The following is a 17161-nucleotide window of genomic DNA, read 5'->3' on the forward strand; positions in this document are numbered from 1 at the left end:
TAGGACCAAAGCAGGCAATGGCAGAAGAGCAAATTAGGAAGTGAGGTCAGAGATCAACACATGTGTAACCATCTCGAACGAAATAGATAGATATTAGGGCCTCATTGTAACCTTAAAAAGGACACATTTGTAACTTTAGTTGGGAACTTTTGTAACATGCTAAAAAAATGGCCTTTTTGTATCCTGAAATGGTGAAATCTAATCAAATGTTTAGCTGTACAGGTTTGTTGTCAACCCCCCCTCCTAACATTCGTATACATTTATTTTAAACCCATTGTCCCCACAGTAGGCTGCAGCTCCCAATACCTTCATACTGGACAAAGACGTCTCATATAATCAATGGACTGGTGCCATTAATAAACCTTAAGGATGAATTCACCCAGTATAATTACCTGGGAGTGCAGCTGGATGATAAATTGGACTGGACTGCCAATACTGATTATCTGTGCAAGAGAGGACTGAGCCGGCTGTACTTCCTTAGAAGGCTGGCGTCCTTCAACATCTGCAATACGATGCTGCAGATGTTCTATCAGACGGTTGTGGCGAGCGCCCTCTTCTACGCGGTAGCGTGCTGGGGAGGCAGCATTAAGAAGGACGCCTCACGCTTGGACAAACTGGTGAGGAAGGCAGACTCTATTGTAGGCATGGAGCTGGACAGTTTGACATCTGTGGCGGAGCAACGGGCATTCAGCAGGCTCCTATCAATTATGGAGAATCCACTGCATCCACTAAACAGTATCATCTCCAGACAGAGGAGCAGCTTCAGCGACAGACTGCTGTCACTGTCCTGCTCCACTGACAGACTGAGGAAATCGTTCCTCCCCCAAACTAAGCAACTCTTCAATTCCACTCGGATGTAAACGTTATCATTATTCAATGATAGTGTTTTTTGTATCGGTATGCTGCTGCTGGAGTATGTGAATTTCCCCTTGGGATTAATAAAGTATCTATCTATCTATCTATAGCATTAGATTGCTTTAATCTGATAATTGGTAATATGTATTTTGATTTCTTTTTTCATCCTACTCTTAGTATTTTTATATGATGTATTCTGTATGCCTGTGCAGTACTCTATATGATGTTTATTCATTTAAAGTTTGAATATTTTTGTTTTTTTATTGCTCACATTAGTCCTTTAGGTCTGTTGTGTAGTTGTACTCAGTCCTGCACGTTTATTCAGTTGTAGACCATAAATTGTAATCATTTTTGTTGTATTATAAGGCATAGTGATAGTAGTTTAAATGACAGAACTGCACAGGGTTGCCCAGCTGACATTGGACTGCAAGAAGCAAGCCCCCTGTGAGAGTGGAAGCAGGCATGATGAGGGTCTCACTACCAACTGAGTACTTGTACATGTTACTGTACTTAAAAGAAACACACAGGCCAAGGCATTCCCAGTCAATGTGATTTTTTTTTTTTTTTTAGAAAAATCAATAATCAGAAGAGACAAATGGTAGAAGGATATCACAGACTAGTGACCAAACACTACTGTTGTGGTCCAGCATTCCGATTGGCTGTTAGTGGCCCACTTTGACCATTTATTCCTGAAAGTTTGCAGTTATTTGATTTGCAGGTCTGCCTCTGTCACGTTTTCATATCCCCCATACGTCTGTTTGGCTTTTTGTACCATACTGGTGTGATATGCCGGTCATTTTAAGTGTCCCTTCAAACTGGAACAGCACATCTGACTGCAGGTGTCGTCTGGCTGTCCTGTCTGTGACTGCTGAATGGACGAGTTCTGGTGCTTTTGATGCGGAGTGGGAGGGAATAAGCAGGACAAAAATAATAAGTATTCAATAAAGCATATACACTAATAATGATTCACAATTCATTAGATAAAATGCCGAATTTTTCTTGATTTTAAATAGAGACGTGTCTTTTGATGTGATTTACACATGAAGTGATGACACTCCCAGACCATATAACACAAAGATTGTTTTTTTAAAACAGGAAAGTATTTGCTATTTTCTAATTCCAGATTTTGGGATGAACTTGTCCTGTGTCCTGTGTAAATGCTCCACTGCTCTTTGCTCTCTGTCTTCACACCTAAAAGCTTATTCCAGTTTATTCCTTTCATGCTCTGCCACATCTGTTTCTCCTTGCTCTTCCAAAACACAGAATTGAATGATATGCTGGTCACCTGACCCAGTGATCCAATCACAAGCACTCCCTCAATTCTATCTGATTATTACAAACTGCAGACAGGCTCCCCCTTCACTGATGGCTTATTAAACAGTAACTGATTACGTTAGTTAGTAAATTAAATTGCTGTCTGCATTGGGGTTCTATAACACACTCCTAAAATAAGGCCTCATCCCTGAATGCTTTCCAGACAAATCCAGATGACCTCACTAAGGTGGGCTCATCGTCCAAATGAAGAGGCCTTGAGTATACATTCTGTCTGACAAAAAGAACAACACCCCCCCCCCCCCCCCTTTTACAGTTCTGTCTGTCCTTCCTGTTAAACGTCTGCCCCTCCATGTCGTGCTTGTCCCATCAGGTTTCTGTTATTGCTGTAATATCATAATTATGCGTAGCTACATATTATTGCAATTGATTTATTTTACTCTCATTATTGATAGCATTCAGGTAAACATTTTTAATGTGTTGCTTATTTGAGTTTTGCACTTTAACCTTGGGTTAAAATTTACGTTACTATGCATTCTTATTTCACTGCTGTTCATGTTAGAGAATTTAAATACAATATGACATCATAAACCTTCTGAAATACAACAAGCAGATCTGCATGTGTGACACAATCACTTAGACTCAAAGTCAAGGCTGCACAGTAAACACACTTTATAAACAGAAATGATAGGAAAATAATGATTTACATTAATGTTATACAGGTAAAATTCCGTTACAACGAACTCCCAGGGACCTAAAAAATATGTCGTAACGAAAATTTCGTTGTAACGAGATTCTGTATTTTGTTACTAAAGTGCTTTCTTTAACTTGCGGCCAAGAGTTTGCAATCATTTCAATAGCTTCTTCCGCGTTAATTTTAATCTCCGACTGCCTACAAGTTATGCTGACGAGAGTTTTTCTCTGCATTTCCTTGCGGTAATACACTTTCAGGGTGCGAATGATGCCCAAATCCAATGGCTGAAGCACTCCCGTGCAAATGGGTGGGAGGAATTCAATGCGAACATTGTCTAAATGTGGAAACATGTTGTGGGCAGCACATTTATCAATCAGGCGCCGAATCATCCTTTTCTTCTACATATTGTGAGGGTTTTGAACTCTTTTTTGAGACCCCCCCCGACCAAACGGAAACGACATGCTGAAGTGCGTCTCCATTGCCGTGTCTGTGGAAGCTTGTTTGTCCATTGCTGGGGCAGGGTAACAACAGGCTCATAGCGCTGCAGTGAAGGGACACAGAAGCAAATCATAAAAGATCGGGGTCATGCTATAAGTCCCTGTCTTGCACCCCAAAACACGAGGCTGAGTCTCAGTACTTTAGCAAAACCAGCTTTATTCAGCTTGAAACAGGAACGGCACACTTATTTATTGTAGCGTGATCTGTCACTCTGCTATATACAGACACAGCAGATCAGTGATCAAGTAATCCTGTTCCCTGCATTTCCTGTTCCTTGCATATTGCCCATCGATATCTTTTCTGTTTGCTTTGGCGGAGAGACGCGGCACAGCTTTGAGCCGGATGTTGCCCCAGTAACAGATAAACAGTCTTTCATAGATGTGGAGTTTGGACTTTCGGGACGCTATTCGGCATGCTGTCTAGTTGAGGGAGGTCCCAAGAGAGTTTACAAACCTGACATTTTCTTGAATGAGTGCCGCATTAATAGGAATGTTTCGTGAACGAGCATCACTGAACCACATAAAAACTGCTTTTTTGACATCTTTAAATGCAGCAGTTCACACACGTTTGCAACCTGAGATTTTTCTTCTTTTTTTTTGCTCGGCCTTTCAAGAAAGTTGACAGCGTCGATAACAGTAGCGAAATTCTGAATTCACTGACAATGTCTTTTTTTTTTTTTTTTTTAATTTATTAATTTTTATTGTAATCATTCCATACAAATAGATCAATTTATAACCAAACAAAAATGAAGACAAATTAAACCCCACCCCTGAGAAGGAGAGCTTAGCCAAAGGAGAATTGCTTAGGGCTTTTTAATAAAGCAACAATAAACAAAAGAAAGGGAGAAATAAATATATAGGTAAATAAGAAATGGAGAAGGGAATTAAATGCGGTAATAGTTATTTCTCTTATTCTAAAATAATATTGATTAGAACCTGCCAGGTTTTGAAAAAATTTTGTACAGATCCTGTAACTGAGAATTTGATTTTTTCCAATTTCAAATAATATAAAACATCGGTTTCCCACCGACTTATCAGAGGAGAGTTAGGATTCTTCCAATTTAACAAAATAAGTCTGCGTGCCAAAAGTGTAGTGAATGCAATCACCGTTTGCTTGTCCTTCTCCACTTCAAGTCCGTCTGGAAGAACACCGAACACAGCTGTTAATGGGTTAGGAGGGATTGTGACACTGACCCCAAGGCTGTCTGAAAGGCACTTAAAAATTTTGAACGTAATTGTTCAAAAGATGCAAATATGTTGTCTATATAAAGATCTCTGAGCATTTTAATCCCAAAACTTTTCCAGGTATTAAAAACTGGATATGTTTGCGAGGGTTGAAAGAGGTGGTTCTCTTGCAGAGGTGCCACAGATAAAAGATTTTTCATCTTAAAATGCTTTCTAAGTTGGTTCCATATTCTGAGTGAGTAAAGCACAATTGGGTTATTAGTATATTTGCAATAACTTGCATTTATTGGAGAGCAGAGCAGGGAGTATAAAGAAGTACTACAGGATTTTACTTCTATTGCGGACCAAGCCTATGTATGTTCATATACAGTGGAACCTCGGTTCACGAACGTCTCAGTACACGTACAAATCGGTTTACGACCAAAAAGTTCGCCAAACTTTTGCCTCGGTTCACGACCACACACTCGATATACAAACAAGTCAGTTTCCCTTTCAGTTTGTACATGTTCAGTCTCTCCCTGTGCATTTCCTGTGCAGCCAGCAAGACAGAGAGCGAGCGAGCGACACACACACACACACACACACACAGGCAGCCCACGAGAGACAGATGCACACACACACAGGCAGCGTGAGAGAGACCCGCGCACACACACAGGCAGCACCAGAGAGAGACAGATGCACACATACAGGCAGCGCCAGAGAGAGACAGACCACACACACAGGCAGCGCCAGAGAGAGACAGACCACAACACACAGGCAGCGCCAGAGAGAGACAGACCACAACACACAGGCAGCACCAGAGAGAGACAGACCACACACACAGGCAGCGCCAGAGAGAGACAGACCACACACACAGGCAGCGCCAGAGAGAGACAGACCACACACACACAGGCAGCGCCAGAGAGAGACAAACCACACACACACAGGCAGCGCCAGAGACAGAGAGCCGGCAGCACGAGACAGACAGACACAGACACACAGGCAGCGGGAGAGAGAGCCACGCACACACACAGGCAGTGCTAGAGAGACACACGCACACACACAGGCAGTCCAAGCGAGAGAGAGGGCTGGACTCATAAGGTAGAGAAGGCAGTTAAAGAATGCACTGGGCTTGATTTTGTTTTCACTTCTGTTTAGAGTGATCGGTTCGTAGTGTGCATTGTTGCAATGTTACTTTTCTTGGTGGTTTATTAAATTACGGATTTTTTCAAATGTTCATTTTTTTTCCCTGTGCTTGAAACTCATTAAAAAAAATGTTTTTAGCCAGCTGTTGGTAGCGCTATAGCGCAAACTATTGCAGTGTTAGTTTTCTCTGTTGTTCAAGGTTTTCTCAGGGTTATTCAATGTTTTTACATTTAGTTTACTATTACGCTGTGCATACTATGGTTTGATTAACTATATTTGTGCTTAAAAACTTAAAACATATATATATTTACATACAGTTCGTATGGTCTGGAACAAATTAATTGTATGTATATACAATCCTATGGGGGAAATTGCTTCGGTTCACGACCAAGTCGGTTTACGACCAGAGTTTTGGAACGAATTATGGTCATGAACCGAGGTTCCACTGTATTTGTGTCCCGGTTTTTATGGCTTGTATGTTTGCTGCCCAGTAATAAAACTGAAAATGTCTTTTTTCTTGTTGCTGCAATCGAGAGCTGCAATAATGTAAAGTTTTTTTTTTTTTTTAATAATACGAACTGTTATCATTTTTTCGTGTCTACAGTGTCTATAGGAGGGTGACAATGAGTTAAATTCCAATGGATGTTTTTCAAATGTTGACGATAGATAAGCAAAAGGTATCACTGAAAACCACCAAAAACAAAAACAGCAGGGGGGGAAAAAAAAAAAAAAAAAATAATTTTTTTTTTACAATGTTTCTGTTTGGGGGATCGTTGTGCACAACTGAGCTGCAGCCACAGAACTAACTGCTTTGCGGATGATTCATTCAGGCATTTCAAGGTCTTTTGGGTACTTCGTTGTAATGTAAGTATCTGCTGAATGTACTTTGTAGTAACGAGATTTCTATAGACTCGTGTCATATAGGGAAGCTGTTGGGACCATAAAAATACTTCGTTGTAATGAAAATTTCATTGTAAAGATATTCGTTGTAACAGAATTTTACCTGTATTTTTTTTTAGCAATTAAAATAATTTTATTATATAAACAACATATAGCATTACTTAAATAATATTGTTTTTTGTATAGAATGACAATTGCATCTTAGCAAGACCTTTTACATTTAATAAAGTAATAGCAAACACAAAGGCCTGATATTGAGGGCTTCTATGTGGCAGTCATCATGGAGAGAATTTCTCAAAGCCTAAACTTTTATAAACATGAAACAAATGCCTTTAGTAGAGACAGTATGGTGATTATAATCAGATGATTTTAATTCTTAGAATGTTAATGTGGAGAAAAAACTATAGAGTAATAAATGGCTTTATTTTAACTTGCAGTATTAAGTGTGCAGTGAGAAGTCAAGCAAAATGACCCCTTGTATTGGCTAACTGAGCAGATTACAATATGCAGGCTTTGGAGGCAACTCAGGCCCCTTCTTCAGGCAAGATATGTATGTGTGATATGTAATGATAATATCTGCATTGATAATATATGCCTGAAGAAGGGGCCTGGGTTGCCTTTGCATATTGAAATCTGCTCAGTTAGCCATTAAGGTGACCAGGTTTGCTATTTGCATGTTCTTCCCTTGTCTGTGTGGGTGTCCTCCAGGTGCTCCAGTTTCCTCGCACTGTGCAAGTTAGGTGAACTGGTGATGCTAAACTGGGCCGTGTGTGTGTGTGTGTGTGTTTGCCCAGTGATGGACTGGCACGCTGCCCAGGGCTTGTTCCTGCCTTGTGTCCAATGCTAGCTGAGATAGGCTCCAGCTCTATATGAGACCCTGGTCTGGATTAAACGAGTCACAAAATGACATGTCATCATGTGACACAGCTGTGTAGATTATATTAATCAGAAACTCTGATCTTGTCCAATGTGTGTGAGAGTGTGTATGTGTGTGAGAGAGAATACATCCTGGTATTGCCCTGCAAAAATACTATAAAAGTCAATCAGCCGGCGTGTGCGCACGCATAGCTATGCTGGCCCTTGAGACGGTGACTGCGCTTCTGCCTTAAGTGAAAGTAAGCACTTTTAATTTTTTTCCTCCTTCCCCTGAGCTATAGCCCAGACAACTGCAAACACAGGATCCCTTTTCTAGACCACGGCAAACTAATATTAAGGGGCTTTGCACTTTCTTTTGCACGTATAGGGTTATGAGGTCGCGGGAGGCACGCACAGGAATGGAGGACCGACAGTGCCATCCCGGCCGGTTAATGGCAGGGCCGTCTCTCCAGTCTACACGAGACCCGCCGCGACGCTCCCCCAAAAGGCGCTCATATCGTCAGCAAAGACGTCTCTCTACACTATATAAAAGAAAAAGGCAAATTTCCTTTCTTTATACCTTTTTTCCTTTTATCCCAAACCAAAGCCTCTCTTCTCTTAACACTGCAGAGGACACAAAACTAATTTTCTTTAAATCTGGTAATGCCAGTAAGGCACATTACCACAGGCAGAAATTTGGATGTTCATGTAGAAAATGTAATTTCTATACCATTTCTATACTTTCAAAAAGGATCTACTACCGAGAAATGATCAAAATACATTTTAGCTGCTGTTAGTACTACTTACCTGTTGTGTTATACCGCCTTTAAAATGTAGTTTACCCGAAACCACTCCAGTAGTGCTCAATGTATCTTTACGTCTTAAAATGTTAATGTGTTACTGTTTAATAACTTATAAACTACATTTTATTTTTTTCCCTTGCACTCAGTGAGCGAAGCCACTGGGTAATCAGCTAGTATACTTAAATTGATAACTATATGTTTGATTAAATGGAAAATTGGTAAGGTTTTACGATGAAGAAAACTTTATCAAATAATGTTTCCCAATTGACTTCCATCGAGGGGGCGCTCCAACGGTAAATAGCAGCCCTGAAGCAGTCTTCCGAAGCACTATCCTCTGCAGAACCTTACCGGAAGTGCCGGTTAACAACACGTTTTCAAGCATTTACTTCTTATAAAATACAAAAACCCGTGGATAAAAATGCTTTTATGGAATTTGTGTCAACCTTCCCCAGCATCTACCTCCCAGTCTGCAACCAGTGGAGGGCCCATGCCATCCCAGCGCTCCCAACCGACGGCTGATCCGGGAAAGCAGCCTTCGCAAACGCTGTCTGTAGCCAGGAGAGAGGAGAGTTAAAAGGATGTGTTTCTTTGAATTGCATTGCCGGGAAAGGAACAGGCCCTGTCCGATTCTTTTTGTTTGTTTTTCTGTTGCTCATGCTCTCTTGTCTCTGTATCTCTCTCTCTCACACACACACACACACACACACACACACACACACAGCTACTTTTGCCCGAGGGCTGGAGGACTATACTACCAAAGGAACAGCACGTGTGGTTAAGTCGGGTCCTTTTCACCAGGGGCAAGGATGGAAAGCCTGTGCTGACCTCCAACCTTCGCCTTTGGTGGCATCCTCCCGGCCCCCGCAACGTGCACCTCCAGCCCCCGACATCTTTTTTCAGCACCCGTTCTTCCTGTGGATGCCCTACCGCATGTGGGGCTACAAGCTCTCGTTCACAGCGTGCAGCCACAGGTTGTCGGGAGCCGGACTCTACAGGACTGTCCGGAGGGTCCTGGACACAGACGGATGGTACTTTATGGCCACGGAGTACCGGCGCTGCAGGAAGATGGTGGCGGGCTGGTCGCAGGATGTCTTGGATCAGCTGCACCACACCCACCGGGATGACTTTCCAGCTATCCTGACTTACAGGTCAGACAAGAAGTCTCCGATGGCTGGGTCAACTCTCCACAGGTAGACAGGCACACGCGGGCAGTCCTAACGTCTCTGTTCTGTCTCTAACACAGATTATCCTGTGACAAAAAGCTCATCGGGCAGATGTGTGAGCGCACGCTGGGCAACGGAGCCAGCCGGCTGCGCAAATATGTGCTCGAGGAGCACTCCAGGTCCTGGTTGACGCGGTCCAAAAAGTTCATGCTCGCGGTCACCAAGTTCATCACACCGGGTGCCGAGCCAACTGCGACTCCGCCTCTACCACCGATGACCCCGGTGCCCGGTGCAAAGTGGTTGCTGTCCATCTATGCCAGGGAGGTGGCTTCTAGGCTAGAAGAGACCAAGGCCCGGATCATCTCCATCTTTGGCTCAATCTTGAAGATGGACTCAACAAAGAAGGTGAGCGATATCGCCAACTCCTCCCTCTCTCCCTCCTTCCTTCTTTCCTTCCAGCTTACCGTCACTCTCCCTTTCATCGTTCAGGTGACCAAGAAACTCGCTGGTGCTGCAGCAGGAACTGCAGCCTGGGTGACCAACATGGGGAACGAGCATGGCCTAGATCTAGATCAGCGTCCTCACTGCAGCCGAGGGGGCTGGCCTGCACCCCATGGCCACAGGGCTGATGCGGCGATACCGTGATGCCAGTGTGTCCCTGCCTCTGGTCCTCTATGTGGACCGAGACTGCTGTTCCCACGGGGGACCCTGCAAGGTGTCCCTCTTATTTAACCAGTGGGATCAGCTGGTGGTGTGGCTCGACGTGTGGCACCTGATGCGACGCTTTGCGTCCCTTGTTCTGCATCTTTGAGTGGGACCAGGGAGACGTCGCCCGGCTGCGACAGGCCAAGGCTGGCGAGGCGTGGAATGATCCCTGATGATCCGGCTATGGAAAGATCCCACTAAAGGAGCTGGCCCGCCACTGACGCCGCACACGTGGGGCGGAGGAGACCGGCCGGCTCATCGACGAGATGCTGGAGGCCTTCGGGGACGCCACTGACACCATGGGTATCCCGCTTTTGGACCGCGAGAAGATCCGGGAAATCTGGAAGACACAGAGGCGCCACCTCCACTGCATCCAGGACCCATCCGGCGTGCACTTGTACATGCAGACCAGGCGGCTGGTCAAAGGGGGGATCACGCTGCCAGTGTTCAAGGAAGTTGAACCTCGCGCACACCTGGAGTTGTTCCACCTGCATCTGGACCGCTTCATACCTGGTAAGGGTGCCCAGAAACCTGTTCTTTTCACCTGTGTTGTGCGAGGGAGTGGGTGGTATTGCATTTTTATCTCTCTCTCGGTGTATTTCAGGCACTTCAGTCAGCGCGGCTCACTTTCAGGCCTATCTGCTGAAAGGCCTGGCGTGGTGGAACGAGGACCGTGCGGCACAAGCAGTGGAGGCAGCAGACCGTGAAATGGTCTGCTACAGTGGCCAACTCCAGCACTCCGTCAATGACCTGAGTGACATTGTTTATCACAAGAAGGTGGTTGATGATTATACCCGGCCTGCGAAGTACACTGGTGAGGCAGGCATCAAGCCCTCTGTCTGTTTGTCTCTCTCTCTTTCTCCCTTTCCCTCCCACCTTTTCATTTTAAAACAGTTCCCTCTTTTTCACAGGTGAGCTCATTGGTATCCAGTACCTATTTTCGCAGACCGTTCGAGTGCTGGAGGAAGTAATGGGCAGGGATCCCGACGCTCCGGATGGGACTCATACAGACGATGACGACGACGACGAGGGCTTCCAAGAGGACGAGAGGCCGGTAGAGGAACCTCTGGACAACACCCTCTTCGGCCTTGAGGAGGACTTCGCCCGACAACCGTTGTCGTCTGACAAGTCCCAGTCGCGCCCTGCCATCGGCGCCTCACATTCTGGGCCAGCCGACCAGGAGACCTCCCCTGGAGACGAGGCCATTCAAAGGGTGTCCCACGAGCAGGTAAGTCTCTCCCGACAAGTCGTGATATACCTGTGGAATATCTGATGAGTGCTCCCCTTTCTCACTTTCGCTCTCTTCCCCCGACAGTATAGCCTTGGACCTGACACTGGCCCAGGTTACCAGCACGTGGTCAACCTGGCCTTAAGTCTCTTGAAACTGCGTCACCAGCCCTACATGACACCGCAGCAAGTGGTGGAGATCGTCACCCTCTGGGAACGATTGCCGGAGGGCGACAAGGCCCCAGTTCGCTTCCCGCCATGCCACCAGGAAAGACTGGTGAAGGGGAGGTTCCGACGCAAGCACTCGCAGACCAGTGTCACACTGGGAGTGGAGAGCTTGCGACGGTAGGTGCTGAACCTCTTTGTCATGGCCTCTTTTGATCGGATATCGATGGCAGGACTGACTGACTGACTGACTCTCTCTCTCTCTAACCCACCCCCTGAATTTTGTAGGTGTATGGGCGGCCAAGGCAGCCAAGCCGCACAGATGCCAAACATCAGCCGCCTTGTGGAGACCGTTTGTATAGAGCTGTCCAGGATTCACCCCGAAGGAACCACCATCTGCGGCGTGAGGGTGAACCGCTGGGCAGCTGTGATGTGGGATATTATACATTCATCCAAGTAAACATTCTTACAAACCCGGTACTCATGGCCCAGACACGTATCCAGTTATTCCCCCTCAATCAGCACACTCTGGCACAATGGTAAGTACACACTGCACAAGTGGGGTCCACCATTGCCCTCTCCTCCCTCCAACATTGACTTACTTTGCTTTCTGTCTCTGTAGGCACTACGCTCACACCAGGGAGCTGGTACGGCGGGCTCTGTAGATGGCCGTGCCGTTACCAAGCAGCTCGGCCCTTGCTTCAGAGCCTGTCCCTGCAGTACGCCCACGACCCACGGGCCCCGAGCAGACCACTGCAGTTCCATAACCCTCGGGGCCAGCCACCATTGGGCACCCCCCCGTGCCACATGAAGCACCCGTCACCCAGCCACTCCCCCCGCTGGCTGACACTGCCGCTCCTCCGCTTACACCGCCGCCGGCAGGACCCTCAGTACCCCGCACCACTGCCTGGCGGCGGAAGAAAAAGCAGGAGGTGGACGAGCTGGCACGACAACAAGGAATCCCCCTCAAACAAAGGAAAATGATCGAGACCTATATTTGCAAGTGCTGTTGCCGTCCTAAAACAAAAGAGTTCGGCCACAGCCAATTTGGGGGGGGAATTCTTTTGCTCCACCTCAGCTGGCAAAACTATCCAGGAGTGGCTGGAGGAAAAGAGAAATGAAAAGCAAAATTGTGCCTTTTGGTTGGCCACTAAACAATTTTTGTTAATCAGTAGATGGGCCCATACATTGCTTTTTTTTTTTTATAACTGCCTGGCACTTTGTATGTTGGCAGAAAGGGAGGCCTGCTTCATTTTTCAAGCTGTTTTTACTTTTTTTTATTTTTGCAAATGACTGGCACTGTATATATTGTCAAGGATGCCTCCCTCCTTTTTTCAACCTGTTTTTACTTTTTTTTTTTTTTGACAATCTTTACAAATGACTGGCACTTTGTATGTTGGCAGGCCTCCTCCTCCTCCTCTCAATTTTCTTTTTTTAATTTTGGGCTTCATCTACTGGTTATGGTAGTTATTTTTTTTATTGCAAAAATTATTGTTTGGTATTTGTTTGTTTGTATATAGTTCCTTGGATTGTTGTTTGACTTTTATTTATTGTATGTATATAGTTATTTCATGTTATATTTATAGTATATAGTTATTTCACGTTATTTATTTCTTTTCTATTTATTATATGTATATATTTCATTTTATAAACCTTGTTGATTGAATCGTTGTGTCTGCCTGCCTGCTTCTGTCCCTCTGCCGCTTTAAGGGCTCTCTGTTTACCTTCCCGCGACCACGTGGGTAATCGGCTATGCGGGTCTCACTATCCCAGTCCTTAGTTCCAAAGCAGTCTCTCAGAGCCTGCTCTGCCTCAGGGGACCACTTCCTGAATGAGCGTGTGGTTGTAGGTAGCTCCCTCACTCTTGGTTTGTAGTGAGGCTGAAGCAGAACCAGGTTATGATCTGCTTTCCCAAGCGCAGGCAGCGGGGTGGCGCTGTATGCGACCTTAACGTTTGCATAAAGTAGGTCAATAGTCCTATTTCCTCGGGTCTTACAATCCACATACTGGGAGAAGGCAGGCAATGTTTTGTCCAGCGTCACATGGTTAAAATCTCCAGACTAGCAAAAGCGCCTCGGGGTGCTGTGTTTGTAGTTTAGCAACAGTGGAGTGGATGATGTCACCCGCTATTCTCACGTCCGTGCGAGGAGGGATGTAAACAACAATAACAATGACTTGTCCAAACTTTCTGGGCAAGAAATAGGGACGCAGACTTATGGCCAACAGTTCGATGTCCCTGCAACAAGTGGAGATTTTGACGTTTACATGTCCAGGGTTGCACCACCTTGTGTTGACATAGAGAGTGAGTCCTCCTCCTTTCCGCAGGTATTTGCGTCTCTGTCCGCTCTAACTGTGCTAAACCCGGGTAGCTCCACGTTAGCATCTGGGGTGCTAGTTGTTAGCCACGTTTCGCAAAAACACAACATACTGCATTGTCTGTAGGTCCTGACATTTTACACCAGCGCAGCCAGTTCATCGATCTTCTTTGGTAGTGAGTTCACATTTCCCAGGATCACAGAAGGCACCGAAGGTTTGTATCGCCACTTCCTGGCTAGCCGCTTAGCCTTTAGCTTAGCGCCGGCTCTGCTGCCATGATACGACCTTCTTACCTCGTCAGGTAAACAGGGAACCACACCAGCACGGGCCTTTGTTCTCAGTGCTAGAAGTTGACTACCTGAATAGATGAGTGTCTGAGTGTAAAAATCCATGTCCAAGTAGTAAAAAGTGTCCAGGAAACGAGTCCACATAAAAGTGGTAGGAGTGATCAGAGAGATAGAGAAAAAGGTAGAAAGATAAAGAAGATAAAGTCCTGTGGAGCTGCTGGAAAGGCTACCACTCACAGCAGCTCCTAACTACTATAAATAACACTGCTAAATCAAATGCCACCTAGGATGATATTCACTGCTTGACATCTCTGATTTTCAATAAGCATTTCTAAGACTATTTATAGTATATCCAGACTTTGCTATCTACTTTATTTTCTCTACTTTTCTTCTATTTGATGTTTTTATACGATAATAAATACCCCACTTCTTTTATATATTCTAAACTTTATCTTTTATCTAGAGTGACTGAAATAAAAGTTTCCCAACTTTAGAAAGATTGCTACTCTCTAGCTCACAGCGTTTATCAAGGCTATTGAGGTTGCTCCTCAATAATTAGAAAAACTGTGAGAAAAGTAAGACATTATTTTAACACTAGAATCCCTGAAGCCTACAAGTCGTAATGCTGGGTCACTTTAAAGTCCACCGCACCTCTTTACAAGCATTTTTGTTTTGCAAATGTGTCAATCAGCACAGGCAGCAAGCAGCCTGCTATACCATCCCCACCGACACAGCTGAAGTTCTCCCAGCTCAAGCCTGTTAATTTGGGTGTGAGGTGCCTGGAGCGGTATAGGGTAAATAATATATCTTTGGAATAGATACATTTCATGTGTGTTCCGTGTCTACAACGATCTGTGTAAATGTAGAATGACAGGAAATGTGAAGCACGAAATGTTGAACAAGTAACTAAAATAAGCTTTTTTCATGTTATAATAATGACAAAATGCTGACGTGAAGTGTATAATCTGTGAAGACTGAAGTCTAAATATCAAATAAACACATAAAAAGTATAACAAAACAAGTACATCTTTATTCAAGAATATCAATGAACAAAAATAAATTATTCAATTTGCATGTTGCTGTCAATATGTAAAAACCGAAGCCCAAATATCATCCCTCAAAAATGCCCTCATGCAGATACTTCCCAATGAAATGGTATCTATTATATTTCTACTAGTTTCATTTTTGATCTTATTTCTTTTAAGTATATATTTTACATATAATATACGGTTATCCATAAACTGGGCTAAATGTGCAATATCTTTTTTATTTATTTATTTTTTAATATTTATTATTTTATGTTGTTCTTATTGTGTGTACTATATGTTGTAGTGTTATTTTCCCACAAAAGTAGTCTCATTTGCTTTTTTGTACCCCACTAGAGTGGCGCTTGTAATTTCGCTGTAACCTTTGACAATGGCAATAAACGCTTTCTACTTCGGTTGGTAAGTGGCATATAACCAAAAAAGAGTTGAGCTTTTGTGTGTGTTGCGAACACACCTGCATATTTATTAGGGCTGGTGACAGGGTGTACCTATATAGTGGATATCTATCTGGGATATTATGGGGTGACAGGCAATCAACATCACCCAAAACTTGGTCTGGATAGGATCTCTATACGTATGTGTGTGTATATGTGCCCTATGTGGAATACTGTGGGGTACCTGGCAATTGATGTCACCCGAGGCTTTATCTGAATAAGATCTCTATATGTATCAGTTTGTGTGCTAATCTAAATACGGAGTAGCAAGAGTAGACCAAACCAAATAATGAACCCAGCAAGTGTCAAAAATCCTATGTATGATGAGAGGTCCATGATAAGCATTTTTAAATAATTAAAAATGGTGCGAGTCGGGGTCTATGGCTGTGTATGCTCAGGTGGCCCCAGAATGTTTAATGGAGTAAAAGGGGCTAATTATAGTCACACATATTTCTAGTTGCCTCATTTACTTTCCGTGGGTTGTAACCGAGATGCCTTGACCACGTTGGAATAACTAGTCTGAGCAGGATATGGGGATCAGAGAGGGGAAAAAAAAAAAAAACGTTAAAGGAAGGAAAAGGAGAAGGCAAATTTGGGGAAGTTCAATCCAGCACAGTGATGGGAAGCAGGTGGATGATGGCCCAGTGGAGGAGCAAGTAATTGACACTCCACTGGGGGACGAAAGAAAAACCCTCTTAGGGATCCAGAAGGTACCATAAAAGCGTGAGGAGGATGGAGGGTCTGGCAGGAGTGTCACAGGACATACCGACAGATGAAATCATGTTGAGAGCTGGAGAATGCGACCACAAGTGTTGGTGTCTCCACAGTTGGCAAGTTGAGTAGTGTGTGCTAGAAAGTGGAAGATGCACTGGGCTTGGGATGGATGAGAAAAAGCAGTTATGAGATTTTATTGTGACTTTGAGGGAAGTACACCTCTTTTTATGGATTATTTATTTATTGATTGCACCACATTTTGTACTACTGTTTAAGAATAAAAGCATAATTTTTTTTTTGATGGTGCAAGTACAAACCTACATGCAACACCCAGCATTGTTAACCGAAGTTTGAATATTAACTTATTTTTAAGTTGAATATTTTTTGGCTAATTTGACAGCCATAATATTTTCTTGTATTTTTTTTTGTGCATTACAAATAATACAACTCTTTGCTTTAATAATAATTAAAATCTTTATAGATATCCTCATTTCTGGGATTAAAAATATTGCCAAATCTGGGGGAAGAGTGAATTCTTAATCATTCAGTAATCCATGTATAAATTGTAAAACGCTTTGAAAATGCTGGAAAAAAAAATGTCAGACTCCAAACAAAGCAATCTAACTGGGCCTAAAACCCCCCTGGACATCCTGATGTCTGCTAACTACATAAATGAATAAAGTGCATCATTGGGATTCAGTAAAGGAAAATTGCATTCCTTATAAAATCTGATGCAAGTGAATACTTTTTCCCCTAGTGTCATTCCACATACCTTTCTTTATGGCCTTTAATGTTGTAAATTCTTTATATTTGTGGATTTCTTGAGTTATTACCCATGTCTGGTGAGAATTTCATGTGAATAGTCTCATTAGAAATATATTTATAGAAAAAATGGTTGACGAGTTCAATACTTGTTTC

The 17161-nt window shown here is 43.8% G+C and overlaps 2 protein-coding genes across 3 annotated transcripts in view; one reads left to right on the top strand and one right to left on the bottom strand.

Moving 5' to 3' along the window:
* The window catches only part of akt1s1 (AKT1 substrate 1 (proline-rich)), a 130234-nt gene that overhangs the window by 70880 nt on the left and 42193 nt on the right, over positions 1-17161 (bottom strand). The window lies entirely within an intron of this gene.
* On the top strand, positions 10548-12430 carry LOC127529723 (uncharacterized). The gene is made up of 6 exons (XM_051934312.1): positions 10548-10868; positions 10966-11282; positions 11370-11626; positions 11735-11902; positions 11969-11985; positions 12069-12430. The coding sequence occupies exons 1-6, from the start codon at positions 10763-10765 to the stop codon at positions 12428-12430; spliced, it is 1227 nt and encodes a 408-aa protein (XP_051790272.1). The 5' UTR covers positions 10548-10762.

The sequence above is a fragment of the Erpetoichthys calabaricus genome, chromosome 11, assembly GCF_900747795.2.
Source record: "Erpetoichthys calabaricus chromosome 11, fErpCal1.3, whole genome shotgun sequence".
In the NCBI taxonomy this organism is placed as follows: domain Eukaryota; kingdom Metazoa; phylum Chordata; class Cladistia; order Polypteriformes; family Polypteridae; genus Erpetoichthys; species Erpetoichthys calabaricus.

Bases quoted from the DNA above. Each gene is read 5' to 3' on its own strand.
- LOC127529723 (XM_051934312.1), top strand. From the start codon at position 10,763: ATGGTCTGCTACAGTGGCCAACTCCAGCACTCCGTCAATGACCTGAGT. The intron at 10,869-10,965 runs GTGAGGCAGGCA...TCTTTTTCACAG, and splicing joins CCGGCCTGCGAAGTACACTG to GTGAGCTCATTGGTATCCAG. The intron at 11,627-11,734 runs GTAGGTGCTGAA...TGAATTTTGTAG, and splicing joins GGAGTGGAGAGCTTGCGACG to GTGTATGGGCGGCCAAGGCA.